This window comes from Amborella trichopoda, chromosome 4, assembly GCF_054954075.1.
Source record: "Amborella trichopoda isolate Santa Cruz 75 chromosome 4, AtrichopodaSantaCruz75HAP2 v2.0, whole genome shotgun sequence".
Taxonomy (NCBI): Eukaryota; Viridiplantae; Streptophyta; class Magnoliopsida; order Amborellales; family Amborellaceae; genus Amborella; species Amborella trichopoda.
This window is the reverse complement of record NC_142339.1, coordinates 12173611-12191417: the sequence shown is the minus strand read 5'-3', so window position 1 is coordinate 12191417 and position 17807 is coordinate 12173611. Positions and strand designations below refer to the sequence as shown.

Below are 17807 nucleotides of genomic sequence, written 5' to 3'. Positions count from 1 at the left end.
AAAAGTGAGAGGAAAATTTGGAGTGGGGGTAAGTTATATAGACAATCCATTTAGGGTGTTTTTTGTAATTTCTTCAAAAAAAAATCTGTATGACTCGGCATAAAAAAGCAGTATATTACTAAATTCCTAGATGTGTGATGGATATTGTATGACGGTACCACATAGAGTTTAAAGACCATATGCCTAAATTCATTTCGGGACCATGAAAAACATGAGTGATGCATACGATATGATATGACGTAGTGAGCGATGCATATTAGAGTACAGAAAAATTATGTATCCACACTTCTTCCAATCATTTTTAACAAATTGATTACATCTTCTATGTAAATTACCAGGACCAGCCCCTAGACGAGGGCCCAGTTGTTTTCACACAACTACTCACTCACCTGTCTAGCAATTACAACACGGGATGGAGTAGATATGTCTTCAAATGTTTTTTATAACTATTTACTCTTACAGGACTCTACAGTCTATTTACTCCCTCGGCCAAATACATGTTAATGTTTTTTATAACTATTTACTCTTACAGGACTCTACTGTCTATTTACTCAGTCGGCCAAATACATGTTAATGATGTTTTTTAGATCTCAAATTTTGGGAATATAAACTCTACCACCTATAGAATAATTTTAGCAAAAAAAAATTACGTTGAGCGCTGTAATTGTGAGACGGGCAGGCATTGTGAGAAAAAAAAAAAGAAAAAGAAAAAAAACAAACAAGAAAAACGATAAAAAAAAAAAAAAGAAAGAAAAAAAAAAGAAAAGAAAAAAGGAGCCACAGGGTGATCATTGTAATTTCTACCGAAAATGTACCCATTTTGTAATACATAGGTGGCAACAATGCCCATATGTGATTTTCCTGGAGTATAAAGCCATTAGTCCCTCAACCACTCTTTCCAACCCCATTCCTTGGACCCCCTTCTCTTTCTCTCTCTAATCCTTCAATCTCTTTCAAGAGTTAGGATTCATGTTTGAGTTGTTTCCCAATCTGTTCTAAAGAGCAGGCTATCTGTCTCGACCTCTTCTAGAGTTGGGTTGATCTCTACCTCTCTGTCTCAGTCTCGATGGCCTCACTCCATTTTGTCCCACAATGGATGCCGAGCTCGACCCCAACACAATCCCCTAACCCTTTCCTTAGCCACCCTCCCTTCCAACATGAATCCGAAGGGCACATCTCCCTTGATGAAATTACTCCGGAACCATTTCAAAGAAACCCGAGCCTAAGAGTCTCTGACATTGAGGAAGATGGATTGGGCACCAGCAAACGCTTCTTCCACCTCCATGCACCAGCTCTCCAACCAGGCAATATTCTCTCTGAGCCCACTTATGGGAGAAGTGTCGAAATTGGCAGGACCAAGCACAAAGTGGATATGGATCCACAAGGCTCGGCTGGTTCTGGTGTGTCACTAACGTGGACCAACCTATGTGTCGTGGCTCATGGGAAAAAGGGTGCACGCACAATTTTAAGGGGGCTCAATGGGTGCGCCCAATCAGGCGAGTTTTTGGCTATCATGGGTCCATCAGGTTGTGGAAAGTCGACCCTTCTCGATGCACTTGCTGGTTCGAGGCTTTACTTAGACTTCGTTTTGTTATTTATTTGCTTAATAGATGTCCTTATTGGTTTAGGTAGGTTTTTGGGATTGGGGCTCGGGTGCCCTGTTTGAATGAACATAATTTTAGAAACAGTACTATGTTTCTGTCCATCATTTTAAGTAGCAGCCTGGCCCAGTCAACCAGGCCTTAAAAAGCTAAGGCATGGGCTACAATAGCCCGAGGGCTGGGCCTAGGCCAAGGTAAGAGAGGGCCGGCCTGGCCCCTATTTTTTTTATCTATATTATTTTGGTTTTGCCTTTCCTAGTAGTAGTGGCCTGGCCTAATCAACCTGGCCTTAAAAAACTAGAGCATGAAGGCTCGCCCGGCAAGTGCTGTCCCATTGCCTTCCCCAATGGGAAGCGTAACAAAGCTGTCGACTTGGTTCCTCCCTATTTTTAGGGGATCCTGATTTCAGTAAGCCCACATATATAAAAAGCGGTAGAAGTAAGCAGAAATGGCTTTGCAATAATAAAGTTTTAAATTGGATGAAAATAAAGTATTTGAAAGTAGAAGGTTCAAATAATGCATTACAAAATGCACTATTTTCAGAATTTTGAATTTTATTTTTCATATCCACACACACATTGTAAGGTCAAACTGTTCAATCAGGATCTCCAAGCATCATAATATCCTTTTCCAGTGGGTGTTTGAGGCAAACCTAGCTTTTATACTATAATATTGACACCTTATATAAATTTTTCCTTCTCTATATGAGTATGTTTAGTGGGGAGCCGCAGGCTCATAAGCTATCATTCAAAAGATACAATTTTATTATTTTTCTTTCCAAATTTCATAATTTAAATAAGAACAAGTTCTATTTACTAATATAATTAATAATTAAAATTTTTCTTTGAAATATAAATCAATGGGCTCCTTATAATTCGAGAATTTAAATTTAATGTATAAAGAGATAAACTTAACTCATGAGGACTCTAATGTAGAAGGATAACATATTTTCTAATTAGCTAATTTCAAAATGCAAAAATTTGCATAAAAAAAATTAAAATGATAAATTTTAAAGTATTTTTCTTATTTTTATTAAATTAAAAACTCAAAGAAATAAAAAATATAACATTTACTGCAGATTCACCTTGAAATTTTGGCTAAAGGAATTCCCATAAAACTGTAGCTCTAAACCCTTGGGGACCATACTAGCTTCATAGGCATACCATGGTCCAATATTCCACCGTCCTTAGGAATTCTTAGGGAATATTCCTAGACCATATTATCAAGTCTAAAGATAGATATGGGATTCCCAATTCTAATCCAATTAGACACCAATTTGAAGCCTATATATACCCCTCTAGCCTTCTACAAATAAAAAATATAGATAATTCTAGAAAATAACCAAAAAAATCCCTTAGCTATTAGAGATCCAAAAATCCTTTGAAATTAGAGAGAATGAACACTAATTATTATCAATAAGGAATAAATACTATATCAAGATAGTGCACTAATGTACCTAAAAATTGAGGATCTTCTCTTCTATTATTTGCAAAACTGCCAAGCAAACTAATTTTTCAAACAACTGCTCCTAGTTATTACACCTAAAATTTAAAAACTTCGGCGTGTCAGGAAGTTCAAAAAAGAATTTAAGAGCTTGAGCCCAAACAATGGCAATCTCCATTACCTTGATTTTACATATAAGGTCCTAATCACTCAAGACCACCATGTATGAAATGTAAATGTCATACTTTTCCCTTAATATAACTATTGGGTCACCGAAATTGTCATCTCAATGTTCATCTCTGGTTTGTCTCATGGGCATTTCAGCCATTCCCTTTCATTAAAATGGATATTATTTCGTTCTTTTTTTAGTTAATCCAAGAGGCTCTTTGTAATATCTCGTTAGAGGAAAGGGGTTTTAGAGGAGAAAATAAGGGCAAAAAATTTTTGAGTGAGAGAGAAGTTTTGCGAGAATTATGCTACAAAATAGGGAACAGCTTAAGGATTAGGGTGTGGTTTTTATAAGGTTGCAACCTCAAACAATCCAATTAAAGCGTAGCTCCAATTTTATCATAATATAATTTGGTTGAATTTTTTTTTTGGATTATCTTAAAATCTATTTTCATATCTAATTATAAAATTTTGAAGTCCAAAAATAGTAAAAAACAAGTAGATCTATAAACATTTGAAAATCTTGAAAATGGATGGTCAAGATAATGTATTGCAAGATGTACTATTTCTGGGACTCAAAATCTTTTTTGTTTTTTTTTTATTCATACATTTCGGTGTCTAGATGATCACTTGGAGGTTCTTTTCAACACTAAAACAATATTTTTTGGTGGATTTTTGAAGTGCATCTGTAATTCTACATTTTAAGGTTGCAACCTTATATAAACTTTTTCCTAAAGATTATAAGTTTTTATTTGCACTTGATAGTTCTTTTTTCATGGGGTTTATGTGAATTGAGAATTTAATATAATCTGATTACTAGTCTCCTTCACTTGGATTGATTTGATTGTTAGGGAGGTTGAGTTCTAATGTAGTGCAAATGGGGGAGATCCTTATCAACGGTCGGAAACAAGCCCTGGCATATGGAACCTCGGTATGGACATAGCTTACTTACTGCATTATGGTTAATTCTGGATTTTACTTTGTTTAGGCTGCACACTAAAAACCATGGTTCCATAAAATTCTTATTAGTATGTGGTACACGATAGGAACATCTGTGGTCCATTTAGTTACAGAAGAGTCAAGATAAACTATAATTCTTGATGATGGGCACACTCAACTGGATATAGTTAATCTCGACCTTTCATTATTTTGAAGGCCGTACATGTTACTATTGTGTAGAATATACTATGTGCATTATCATCATCATCGGAGCCTTATCCCAACCAATTTCTAATAGGTTATATTAGGATGCTCATATTATATCGTATTTTATAATTGTACTCAACAAATTTTAGACACTTTTATATCCTTGTTTTGTACATAGAGTATTTTTTTTATTAAGTGCATTTTTTATCATTAGGAGGGGTGTGACATCATTTACATGGGGTGTGACATCACCCACATGAAACACATTAGTGATATTTAATGCTCCATGTGAGTCATGTCATACCCCAAGTGGGTAATGTCACACCCTCTTAATAACCAAATATACCTTTACTAAAAAAATGCTCCATGTACAAGAAAAAGGTATATAAGTGTTCAATTTTTTTTTAGTATAATTATAAAATACTAACTTATGTGAGCACCCTAATATAACCTATTTCTAATACATATAGATCAGTTGTTTCATGTGGGTGGACCGCATTTTCACAATATACGGTCTAGAGGTATAAAGCATCCATCATAAAGATGGATGCAAATAGGTGGTCCATCTAAAAACAATTGTAGCAAACGGTACAAATGTTTTTTTTTAACATAATTAGTATTTCTAGTTTTCAAAATTTATTTATTTATTTTCATATTCATGATTTTAAATATATTATTTAAAAATTAGGATCAAATTATATTTAAAGAATATATTTATTGCCAAGCCCGCATTGTATGTGGGCTTGCCGCATGCTAACCGCGTCCATACATTTAAGCATAATTAATTTTTGGGATGTAGGCTTATGTGACCCAGAATGATACACTCATGAGCACTCTAACAGTATGGGAAGCGGTGTACTACTCAGCCCAGCTCTTGTTGCCAAGCACCATGTCGAGCTCTCAAAAGATAGAGAGGGCTGAGATAACCATTCAAGAGATGGGTTTACAAGACGCAATACACACAAGGATTGGGGGCTGGGGGGTTAAGGGACTCAGCGGTGGCCAAAAGAGAAGAGTGAGCATTTGCATTGAGATCCTCACGAGACCTAGCCTTCTCTTTCTTGATGAGCCCACTAGTGGGCTCGACAGTGCTGCGTCTTACCATGTCATGACTCGAATTGCCTGTTTGGCCCGTCATGATGATCGAACTGTGGTTACTTCGATACACCAGCCTAGTGCTGAGGTCTTCGGCCTCTTCAACACACTATGCCTCCTCTCCGGTGGGAAGACACTGTATTTTGGCCAGGCTTCGGAAGCCAATGACTTTTTTACACTCAATGGCTTCCCTTGCCCTTCATTGAGAAACCCATCGGATCACTTCCTCCACACCATCAACACCGATTTTGACAAGGTAACAGGAATAGGTTATTTAAAAAATAAATAAAAAAAAAGTAATGGGAATATGCACAAGCTCTCTATCTTATATTTATATGTGGGTAAGGCTTCGAATGGAATGGGCAGGTGGATGGATTTTTGAGCTGGTACGGCCAAGGTTGAAAACACTTTATAATATCATTAAAAGGGGTCAAAAGATTACAAATTACATTTGGAACATGCTTTTAAATTTTCATATTAAATAGGCATTTTCATAAAGATAATGTTGAAAATTTCCCAAATTGCTCCTGTTTAGTATTTGGAAGCAAGAACAATTGGGATAGTGTAGTAATTTTATCCCCAAAGAACAATTGGGGTACTTTGGTAATTTTATCCTCAAAGAGAAATTTATGTCATTCGTTTAAACCTCTTTGGGGGTAAAATTATTAAATTACCCCTTAATATTTTGGCTTCCCAACACCAAAGGCAATTCGGGTATTGTTTATGAGGAAATACATGATTGATACAAAATTTTAAAATATGTTCTCAAGCGTAATTTATAATATTATGACCCTCTTTATTGACATTGTAAGGGGGTTTCAACCACTGTTTTGATATTTTTTCAAAGAAAACAGCCCACTGGCCCATTGGGCCTCAATTATTTTTGGGTGGGGTCAAGCCATCCCTTGCCAAGCTGGAAAATATATATAATCTATATTTATACGATGGCCATATCCAGCCCATTAGTTTTTCAGGCTGCCTCATGCCAAGAATGCAATTCCTAGATTCAGACCTTGCCCGGGCCAAGCATAGTTGCAACACTAGTATGTGGTTGTTGCTTGTTGCTAAGAAGTAGTCATCTTCCTTAGGATATTGAACAAGGTTCCGATGCCGAGGCAACAGAAGCTGGTAAGGCGACTGATATCTTAGTCAACTCTTACAATTCCACCATTGCCAACCAAGTCTTTGCTCGTGTAGCTGATATCTCCAATAGGGTAAGAAAGCTCTCTCTCACTCTCTTAGAGCTGAGAATTTTTCTGATCGGGTTCAGATCTGGATTTGAAAAGTATAAATTGGATCCATATCTGGAACTGATCAGATCCAGATCTGGATCCAGATCAAAATACGGATTCATATTAGTTTCAATTTTATCTATTATAAAGTTAAATTATAATTATAAATATTATATATAAATTAATAAATATACAAAATAATATATATATATATATATATATATATATATATATATATATATATATATATATATATATATATATATATATATATATATATATATATATATATATATATATATATATATATATATATATACGCTATGTTAAAAAATTGGGTCGGATCTTATACCAGGATGCGACCTGAGATGTGTGTGTAACCCTTGAAAGATTTATTATAGGAGGGAGAAGCATTGACAAGGAAAGGGAGCCAAGCAAGCTTCTTTACACAAGCATCCACCTTAACAAGAAGATCTTTTGTGAATATGTATAGGGATTTCGGTTACTACTGGTTGCGCCTAGCAATCTACATTGCGTTGTGCGTGTGCATAGGTACCATCTTCTTTGACATTGGCCACAGCTTTGGCTCTATTCAGGTTAGTGTGATCCTTAAGCTTCAATCAAAAGTTGAACCGCCTTTGCTTTCTACCTCCTTGATATCATGGTTTTCTTATGTTTTTGGTTGGCAAATGTTGTAGGCGAGAGCATCCATGCTCATGTTTGTTGCAGCATTCTTGACGTTCATGGCGATTGGAGGCTTCCCCTCCTTTGTAGAGGACATGAAGGTCCCTTTTAATTACCATTTTTTCATATAGCTTTTTCTTTTACAATGATAATGACAATCCAGTAGATTGTAAAAATGATGGCTCAATTAGAACACTAAAAAAGACATCAAGAATTGGGGGACCATGAATCTATATCAAAAACTTAGAGCTTAGGGGGTCGTTTAGTTCGCGTGAAAATCTGATAGAAAAATATGTTTTTTTGATGAAAAGTTCTATAACTTTAATAAAAACTACTCAAAGGAGATTATATCATCAAATACAACAGTCTAAGAAAGCACCCCCTTTATCCAGCGAATTAGACAGCCTTTTGTTCTCCTTTGCACCACTTTATAACATTCACAGAATCGCCTTCTACCACACATGAGGATCCCACGTTTCTTGCAATGATAATTTCAGCCCATAAATCAGTGCATAGAACTCTGCATTGTTGGTTGTAGTCTCACTAAGAGGACCCGCATATGTAAACAAAAGATTTCCTTTGCAATTTTTCACTACTCCTCCATAGCCTACTAAACCCGGATTTCCCAATGAGCTACCATTAAAGTTTAGTTTAAAAAAACCCTTCAAAGGCAGAGCCCAATTGCCTTTCGACCTTCTTCTGATGAATCCCATCTGAAACAGATTTGATAGATTTCTCCTAATATCCACCTCCGATATATACTCCCCTCCTTTAGCAGCAGATAACCACAACCACACAGTGTGCACAATCTTTTCAATGATCCTTTCCATAGGTAAACCAATCTCGTCAAAGGTCTTTTTATTTCTTTCTTTCCTCACCTCCCAGATGACAACTCCTCTAACTATTTGCCAGATCAACTTTCCTAACTGCGGCAGCCGTGGTAGAGAGAGATTAGAAATAATTCCTTTCACCTCTTGGGGGAATACCATTGAACACCCCACTTGTGAAACAAACTAGGACCAAATTCTAGAAATGAAAGGGCAATGTGGAAACAGATGAGCACCTGTTTCACAATTTCCCTTGCACATCAAACATACATTAGAGAGGATCTTCTCCCTCTTAATAAAATTGTTCACAGTCAATATCTTATCGTGAACAGCCAAGCATAAAAAAGCTTGAACTTTATGAGGTATCTTCCACTTCTACATTTGAGCAACTTCCAGCTTCGACCATCTCCAATGATTATGGAATAGAAGGCGATAGATTGACTTCACTAAAAAGATGCCATTTGACTCAATCTCGCAAACTACCTCATCTTTTGCCATTTGACGAACATAAACTCGGTTCAGGATCTCCAAGAGAAAATTTATCTGGGCTAACAGTGTTTTGGTGCACATACCCTATCTACCTCAAAAGATACCCTATCTAGCTCAATGAGCCAAAACACTGTTTGTGATCATTCGGTCTTTGATGAAGGCACATTGAGGTCGTGAGATAATTAAGGGCAACACCACTTTCAATCTCTCTGCTAGAACCTTTGCAAATATTTTATAAAGACCGATAAAAAGGCTAATGGGTCTGATGTCCCCTAGACTTTCAATGACGGACTTTTTAGGAATCAGAGCAATAAAAGTAGAATTAACCCCTTTAAAAAGCTCTCATCTTCTAAAAGAAACCATAACCATCTCCAACAACTTGTTACATATCAAATTCCAAAATCTTTGGGGGACTTATCTCCAGGCAGCGAAAAGACATCAGGGCACTCTTGAGCTCTTCCATAGTAACATCAACTTCCAAATTGTTACGAGACTCTAAAGGAAGAATTTTGAATGCCACTTGACTCAGCCTAGGAATGAAATTAACCTCTGATGTAAATGCTTTCCTAAAATGAGCAATAGTTGTATCAGCCATGACATTATTATCATCTGACTGAACTCTATTGATTATCATCCCAGATAAATCATTTTGCCTTCTAAGAGCACTCGCAATAGCATGAAAAAAATTGGTATTTAGATCACCTTCTTTGAGCTATTTATTCCTAGATCTCTGCTTCCGATAGACCTCTTCCACCATACGAAGATCCTGAAGAATATTGAGTTTTTCTTTTCTCTCCGAAACCATATCCTCTAAAAGCTTACCTAAGGACGAGATATTCTTATCAATCAATTCAATATCCAAAATCACTTTATCAATTCCTCCTCTAATATTATACATCTTTTCCTTCTTCAAAAGAATAAGTTTCTTGTTTGATATTGAACAATTTCTTGTGCAGTGGGCTGTCAAGAGATCCGACTATGATGATATTCTCCCATGAACTTCTAATTATATCTACAACCTCCTTCTCCTGCAACCACCCAATTTCAAATCTAAACGGTTTTGGCCCCTTCAAGAAGGTATTGGAACTCAGTAAAATTGGGGTATGATCGGAAGATAACCGAGGTAAAGCTTTGACAGACGCAAGAGGAAAGGCATCAGACCAAGTTTCAGAGATCAAAAACCTGTCTAACTTAGATATAGATAGATTAGACAAACTTCTATTGGACCAAATATTGACAGTCCCCGAGATTGGAAGATCAATTAAAGAATGGGTCTCTATAAACTTATTAAAAAGCCTCATGGCCGAATTAATGCCCCCCCCCCCCCCCAGAACTAGTCTCTTCAGGCCAACGAATGAAATTAAAATCCCCCCCAGTACAAATAGGATGATTAAAACTATACAATACATCTGACATATAAAAAATAAAGGTTTCTTTAAGAGCATAAGATTGAGGCCCATAAACATTCATCATACCCCAACAAAAACTTTGTGTAGGCCCTAATTGGAAAATATTTACATGAAAAATATTTACATATGCAAACAACTTACATGCAAAAATTACGCATGCATACTTTTTCCATATTTTGGTAAAAACAGTTGGAAATAGGCACAAAGAACAATAGGAATAGAACAAGCATTGCAAATATCAACTGCTAACTAGTTAAGCCTAAACCTTATTCCTCACCTACTCTATTGGTTAAGATTTCCATTAGATACCTCCTCAAATTTAATTCACTCAAACCCCAAGGCACTCCCTATTTTCGATTTGTTGGTGAAATGGCAAGGAACAAGATTTGTGTGGCCAACCCCAAATACTTTGGATAAGGCTCTAGTGATGATAATGATGGTGTGAAGTAATAGCTGAGCAACAACATTGACCAACCCAAAATAAGACTAGAACTAACACTAATGCTCGCATGGGTGCTAAATTTCCTACTTTTCCAAAATTTTCAAACCAAACCATGCAAAATGAATGGTAAAATACCATTAAAGGGGATGAAACTGCTTATAAAATCATTAAAAGGGGTCAAATAATTTATATTAACATTTGAGGGCATATGTTTTTTTATCATCTCACTTAGATACATCCTATAATTTTTTCTTAAAAATACCCATACTGCAGTTGTTCAATATTTGGAATGACAAACATGATAGGCATTTTAGTAATTTGACCCTCAAGAGACCCATCAGAATGATGAAAAAATCTCAAGTTATTTTATATTACATTCTTCAGTATTAGTAATATAGAACAACTAGTTATAGTAATTTGATTCATGCAAAGCATTTACATGTAGACTAACAAAAATACACCTCATTGTTTCGCATCACTAATTCCAAAGTTCCTTGTATGTAGTGTGGAATAAACTACATGCATTTTTGTAATTCAGGTGAGGTCTCTAAGAGGTCAATTATAAAAACACCCCTGATTTATTTCACATTCCAATACAAGAGCAATTCGAGAATATTTTTAAGAGATATCTAGGTGACATAATAAAAAAGTGATATATGAACGGACCTTAAAATTTTAGGTAAAATACGAAATGCTCCATTTATATGCAAAAATTACAAAGAAGGTCGACCAACTCTCTTTTCTTTATTTTTTTATCAAACTTGCCCCTCAGTCAACTTGATTTTTTATTTTTTTTTGTTTACTTTTTTTCTTTAGAAGGGTGGTGCCTTAAAGTTTGGGGCACTACGCTAAAAAAACTAAAAATAAAATAAAATTTAAATTTGAGTCGAGATACAATTATTTTAAAAAATAAAAAATAGGGTTGACCGACCTTTTTTTTTTCGTATATAAGTGGAGCATTATGAATTTTACATAAAATTTTAAAGTCTACGTAAATCACTTAAAAAAAAGCCCTTAAATATTTATAGAGATAATTTGACCCTTTTTATAAGAGGTTTTATCTCCATTAATGATATTTTCCCCAAAATTAACTTACTTTCACCTAATAACCTGAGATGCAATTCACTAGAGACCCTCTCTCTCTCTCACTCATGTATTGATCCTCATTCTCACAGATCTTTGGTCGTGAGAGACTAAATGGGCACTACGGCGTGGGTACCTATGTGATCGGGAATACCCTCTCCTCCACCCCTTACCTCTTCCTCACCTCTCTAATCCCAGGAGCCATCGCCTATTACCTGGTGCACCTTCGAGATGGAGCTGAGCACTTCCTCTACTTTGCTCTAGTCCTCTTTGTGTGCATGATGCTCGTAGAAAGCCTTATGATGCTCGTTGCGAGTCTTGTCCCCAACTTCCTCATGGGCATCATCACCGGTGCCGGTATCCAAGCCATCATGATACTGAACGGTGGCTTTTTCCGACTTCCTAACGACTTGCCTAAGCCCTTTTGGAAGTACCCAATGTACTACATCTCATTCCACAAGTATGCTAACCAAGGTTTATACAAGAACGAGTTTGAGGGTCTTACTTTCCCTAATGGCTATGTCGGAGGACGAGCCACCATAACAGGCGAGAGCATTTTGAGAGAGACATGGCAAATGGAGATGGGGTACTCCAAGTGGGTGGACTTGGGCATATTGATGGGCATGGTGGTTTTCTATAGGCTCATGTTCTTGGGAATCATCAAACTTAGCGAGAAGGCAAGGCCGGTGGTGAGGAGCTTTCTGGTTCGGCATCGCAAGCAAGCGACAAAGGTGTTGGATCCGAGGCCTTAGTTTCCTTTTGAGTAGAACTCGTAACGATTCTATGTCAGCTACATTATTGCTCAGAAAAAATAAAAGAGAAAAGAAAAAATGAATCTGTGTTGGTTGCATGTTAAAGTGAGGTCTGGTTTCATTGATCCTCGTTAACAGCGAAGTCATCAGCTGATGTTCTTGCGTTCATCGTTCTCTTCTTCTTTTGTGCAATGATGAAAGAGGCTGGTTTTGTAGAAACATGGAAGTTGGATCTCTTGGATAAATATAAAGTACGAGGTTGGATAACCCTAGCAAGTAGTTAATTTGACGCAAACCCTTCATGGTCGGGAGAGATTATCTATTAAGTATTTTGAGATCATATTTGTGAAAGGAAAGTGTATATTGTGTATTGGGTTATTATAGACAGTATATATTGCAATCAATATTTACAAGAAGAGTTGATAGAGTATATGTACTTTATTAAAAGTTTAGGTCTGGTTTAAGTATCTATGATTTAGTTTCTATTATTGTCATTTGTAATTTGTCTCTAATATTCATATGATTAATGGACACTGAGTCTCTTCCGAGAAACTTGAGACTCTTCACAGGGTATCAGAGCTTGGTTCTTTGCTCTTGGTCTCCTTGGTCTCTCTTTGATCTATTTCTCTGTGCAAGTACCTCGACCCAGAAGTCTCTGCCAGTGGTTCTCTGATCCCTCTTCGGTCTCTCGGAAAGTCTCGAAAACTATAGTACTCTTTTGTCTCGGTCTTTATAATATCGCCGTTCTCTCTTCATGCTACGTTGCTGCCCACTGCCAGATGTTGTTGTTTGGTCACGCTCCAAATCCGAGGCGCTGCCGCTGTAAATAGTTGCATCATTCTCACGTCTTGCGCACCATTGCGTAAGGGATCCACGCACTTACAAACCTTCCATCTTGTATATCTTTTAGGAGTGTATGTGCTTTTGAACCACTCTTGGGTTTTTCTCTTCTGATTTTCATTGGTATCTATGATTCTCTTGTTTTTCATGAGGTCTATCTTTATCCTCGTCTTTGGTAAGGTTTCTCTTTCCTTTCACGATGAACCCTCTTTCTACCTCTTTGAAAAATAACCTAAAAAAATCTCTCTCTCTACCCCAAATCTCTCTCAGATCCCTCTCGATCTTCTCTACTCTCTCAAGATCTTCTCTGCTCTCGCTCTCTGTCTTCCAGGGCTGGTCTCTTTGGGAACAATCTCTCACTCTAAGGCTTTAGAAATCAGTCACTCTCTCCATCTATCTCACATTTTGGTTTTGAAAATCAGTCTCTCTCTCTCTCTCTCTCTCTCTCTCTCTCAATATTTCTCTTTTAGTTTTGGAAATCGGTTGATCTCTCTCTAACCCGAAAATCGGCATCTCTCTCTCTATTTCTACAGTCTAAACAAAAAAAAACAAAACCAATTTCCCTTTCACGCGAACTCTCTCCATTTTGCATCTCTCTTTCTCTCTCTCTCATTATTTTCATTATTGATATTAGTTGCATCACGAGTAGTTCCCTATTGTTATTTCCCCTCTCTCTCTCTCTACTTTGCATTTCCCTTGTTCATTTATCTTACATCGAGCTTTCCTGCCATCTCTCTCTCTCTAGCTCCATCATTTTGAACTGAAACTCCCTTCTCCTGTCTCGGGTGCTAGGTATGGACCTCTATTTGCCAAATCCGCCCGTCTCTGTTGCTTCTTCTTGTATTCATTTCTCTCACTAAAAGGTAAAAGGAGTCGTTGAAATTGTTGGTGGTCCCAATGGTTCTTGGTGGCCCACTGTATTTATTTGGTCTTTTATTCTCTATCCATCTCTCTTGGTCTCTATCTCTCTATCTCTCTTTGTCTCTTATCTCTTTGCATTGACCCCTTCACATGTCTTCCTTGACCTCTCTCTCTCATTCATTTCCCTTTAAATGGAAAAATCTAAGCCTTTTCAACTTGTACCCATTAAACTCAATGGCACCAACTATACTTTTTGGGCATCTTTTATGCGGAACGTCATTCATGGAAAAGGCCTCATCACATTCATAGATGAGATCCAAAAGAAATCTGATGAGCACGGGAAAATAGAAGAATGGGCATAAATAATTCTCATCAAAGCCAGATTCATCTTAGTTGTGTATTCTTCATCCCTGAAGCATCGTCACCAATTTTCATGACGAGTCTGTTTCTCACCCAGTCGGTGCAATTTCTGTCGAGTCGTGTTTCAATTATCTATTGAATTGTATTTCAATCCTCTACTGGGCTGTATTTCGACTCTCTGATTTATCCTCTTTGCTGAGTTGTGTTTCGACTTTCTGATCTGTTCTCTCTATCGAGTCGTGTCTCACCTCTCTAATTTGTTTATCTGCCGAGTCGTGTTTCGACTATTTGATATGTTTCTATGCCGAGTCGTGTTTCGACTCTCTGATCAGTTTGATCTTTTCCAAGAGTTCCTAAAGCCATATATTCTCAAGGCTTGTTCATTCGCTACTGCTTTCGATAGTTATTGATCAAGCAATCTGAATATGCACCTGAAGATCCAACTGCTTGTTTTCGCAATTAGTATTCAAACTCCAGCTTCTCTCTCTCGCATCTTGAGTTTGAGGGGGAGTGTGAAAGGAAAATGTATATTGTGTATCAGGTTAATATAGAAAATATAAATCCCAATCAATATTTATGGAAAGGATTGATAAAATATATGCACTTTATTGAAAGTTTAGGTATGGTTAGGTATCTATGGTTTAATTTCGATTATTGTCATTTGTAATTTGTCTATAACATTCATATGATTAATGGACACTAGTCTCTTCAGAGAAACCTGAGACTCTTCACAACATTATTGTACATATTAGGTAATGGATATGTTTTTCATTGCCATTTAAAAAGATAAGGCAAGTCAGTGGGGATTTGAGCCCCTTCCCTTTGGTGAGAAAGGAGTCAAAGACTTCATCATAAGTATCATTGGTACTACTTCCAAAGCCCCAGTTTGTTCTCAAAGTGGCATGTCAATGAAGATCTAAGCCATACCTTTGGTGAGAATGTAGTCAGAGACTTCTCCATAGGGCTCAGCAATACTACCAACAAGGCCCCAAGCGTTTCATTTAAATGTGTGTATTCTCATTAGGAAAATGTTTTGATAGGGTTGCAGCCATATCAAAATAAGTAAAGCGTCCCCCCAAAACTCACTAAAAATTGCAGTTCTAACATAAAAATCCTTCAAATCGTTTATCTTGGCCTTGACCTTGAGAAAAACATTATGTTTGGCCATGAAATATAGGGTTAGTTATACGTCCTTGGTCCCTCTCAATGAGCTCATGAAATATGGGATTGGCCACAGTATGAGCCTCACTGCTTTTTGCATAGGAAATAAAGGAAATTATTTTTATGATCAAAATTTTAAGATGGTCATGTGTATTTTATATTTTAAGCTCAAGTGTACTTTTTGAGAGCATGTAGTATTGTATTCTAATTTTATTTTCTCTTATATACATCACATTGAGCTCAAATTTCGCGAATTGATATTGTGTAACATATCACATTGTCAAAAATACCAAAACGTTTTAAAATAAATAAAATGACCAGACTAATCCAAAATTTTTGAAATTTGCAGGGCTATTTTAAATTTTTATTTCATTTAATTATATATTTTTAATATTTTTACAAGTGTGTTATGACACGAAGTATGGATGCCAAAAATTTGAATAGAAAACAAAATAAAATTAAAATACATTATTTAGTAAAAAAGTGATTTGTAAAATATAACAACTATACATGACTATTTTTAAATTTTGAAATAAAACATAGATTTTATGCAAATTTCCCTTTTTGCAGTGTAGTGGCACCCCTTGGAATCCCCACTACTTAGAATTTTAGAGGATCCCATATATGGAATTCAATTTCAAATTAAGGTCCGTGATCCATTCCACGAAATTGTCACGTAACAATATTTCTCAAATAATATTTTCATGCGAACCAATAATTGTTGACCACGATAATTGAATAACTTTTAAGAAGCATTTACCATCCAACAAAATGTTGGTGAAACGGGCAGTTTTTTTGAAAAAATAAAAAAAAATTACATCATCAAAAATAGAAAAAGAAGCAAGAGAAACACCGCCATTGAGTAATGCATCAGCAACACCATTAGCCTCACGATAGACATGAGAGAAAGAAATAGATAAGGATATAGAAGCATCTATAATTTGTAACCATAAAGATCGAAATTCCCAAAATACCTTCTACTCCTTTCTGCACCAACTAATAATATTCAGTGAATCTCCTTCAACCAGGCAAGTAGTACCCAAATTCCGCTCTATGAAAATTTTTAACCCCCCCAAGCAAGGCGCTCATTTCCACAAAATTCATTGTTACCAAACCAATATCTATAGGGTGTGGTTTGCATGAAGTTCTTTTTCACATTGGGTGTGGTTTCATAAGGTTGAAACTCTAAATAATCAAAGCCAGGCACACCTCTAAACTTTGTATCGAAAATTCTTGTAATGCTGAAAATAGATTTTTATCTCTAATTAAAAAATTTAAAACTCACAAAAATGGTTTAGATCAAGTACATCTAAACATGATAATCTTGAAAAAATATGGTCAAAATAATACGTTACAAGGGATCTTACTTTCAAAACTTGAAATACATTTGTTTTTTTTTTTCATATCTATCATATCTCGAGGCCAAGATAATTAATTAAACGGTTTTCAATCGCCGAAACAACCTTTTTTATTATTTTTTAGGTGTACCTTATTTGTACATTTTAAGATGAGAACTTAAATAAATATTTTCTATATCAATATTCACATTATTAAGCCACATTATATATATATATATATATATATATATATATATATATATATATATATATATATATATATATATATATATATATATATATATATCTTAGGTGGCTTAATAATGTGTATATTGATATAAAAAACATTTATAGGAAAAAGATAGGGATTAGCCCACTAGCTCATGTAAACCCAACGACCCAAATTGAATATGGACCAATCTGACAATCATGAATTTCTAATAGTATTTGAATTTTATTTCTTTTTCTACAGATCAAAATCACTTGAAATTTTAGACGTATATTCTTCTTATCAAGATGCACATAATAAAAATAAAAATAAATTATTCGAAAAAAAAAAAACCAAAATACCCCTCAAATTATTTTGAGGGTATTTTGAACAATTTATTTCATGTAAAATATTTTTTTAATATTTTTAGAAGATTCACCTATTTTTGATAAATACACATCTAAAATTTCAAGTGATTTAGATTTGTAAAAAAAAAAAAAAATTAAAATTTAAATGCTACTGGACATCCGTGATGGTCAGATCGGCCCATAATCAATCTGAGACGTTGGGCTCATATATTCATATGAACTAGTGGGCTAATACTATTTTTTCTCATATATATATATATATATATATATATATATAGATATATATATATATGACAATGTT

At 35.6% G+C, this 17807-nt stretch overlaps 1 protein-coding gene across 3 annotated transcripts; it reads left to right on the top strand.

Annotated features, from left to right (window-relative positions):
- The first annotated feature begins 899 nt into the window (after window positions 1–899).
- LOC18423176 (ABC transporter G family member 1) lies at window positions 900–12923 on the top strand. Of its 3 annotated transcripts, none has more exons than XM_006827779.4 (7): window positions 900–1562; window positions 4064–4143; window positions 5158–5709; window positions 6542–6667; window positions 7087–7281; window positions 7384–7470; window positions 11712–12923. In XM_006827779.4, the coding sequence occupies exons 1-7, from the start codon at window positions 1067–1069 to the stop codon at window positions 12369–12371; spliced, it is 2196 nt and encodes a 731-aa protein (XP_006827842.2). In that variant the 5' UTR covers window positions 900–1066; the 3' UTR covers window positions 12372–12923. The 3 variants fall into 3 exon arrangements, 2 of the variants coding, with proteins under 2 accessions (XP_006827842.2, XP_088719812.1); XM_088863686.1 differs by lacking the exon at window positions 11712–12923 and adding an exon at window positions 9642–9776; XR_016053210.1 differs by having other exon boundaries at window positions 901–1562; window positions 7041–7281; window positions 11712–12476.
- Window positions 12924–17807: the final 4884 nt, after the last annotated feature.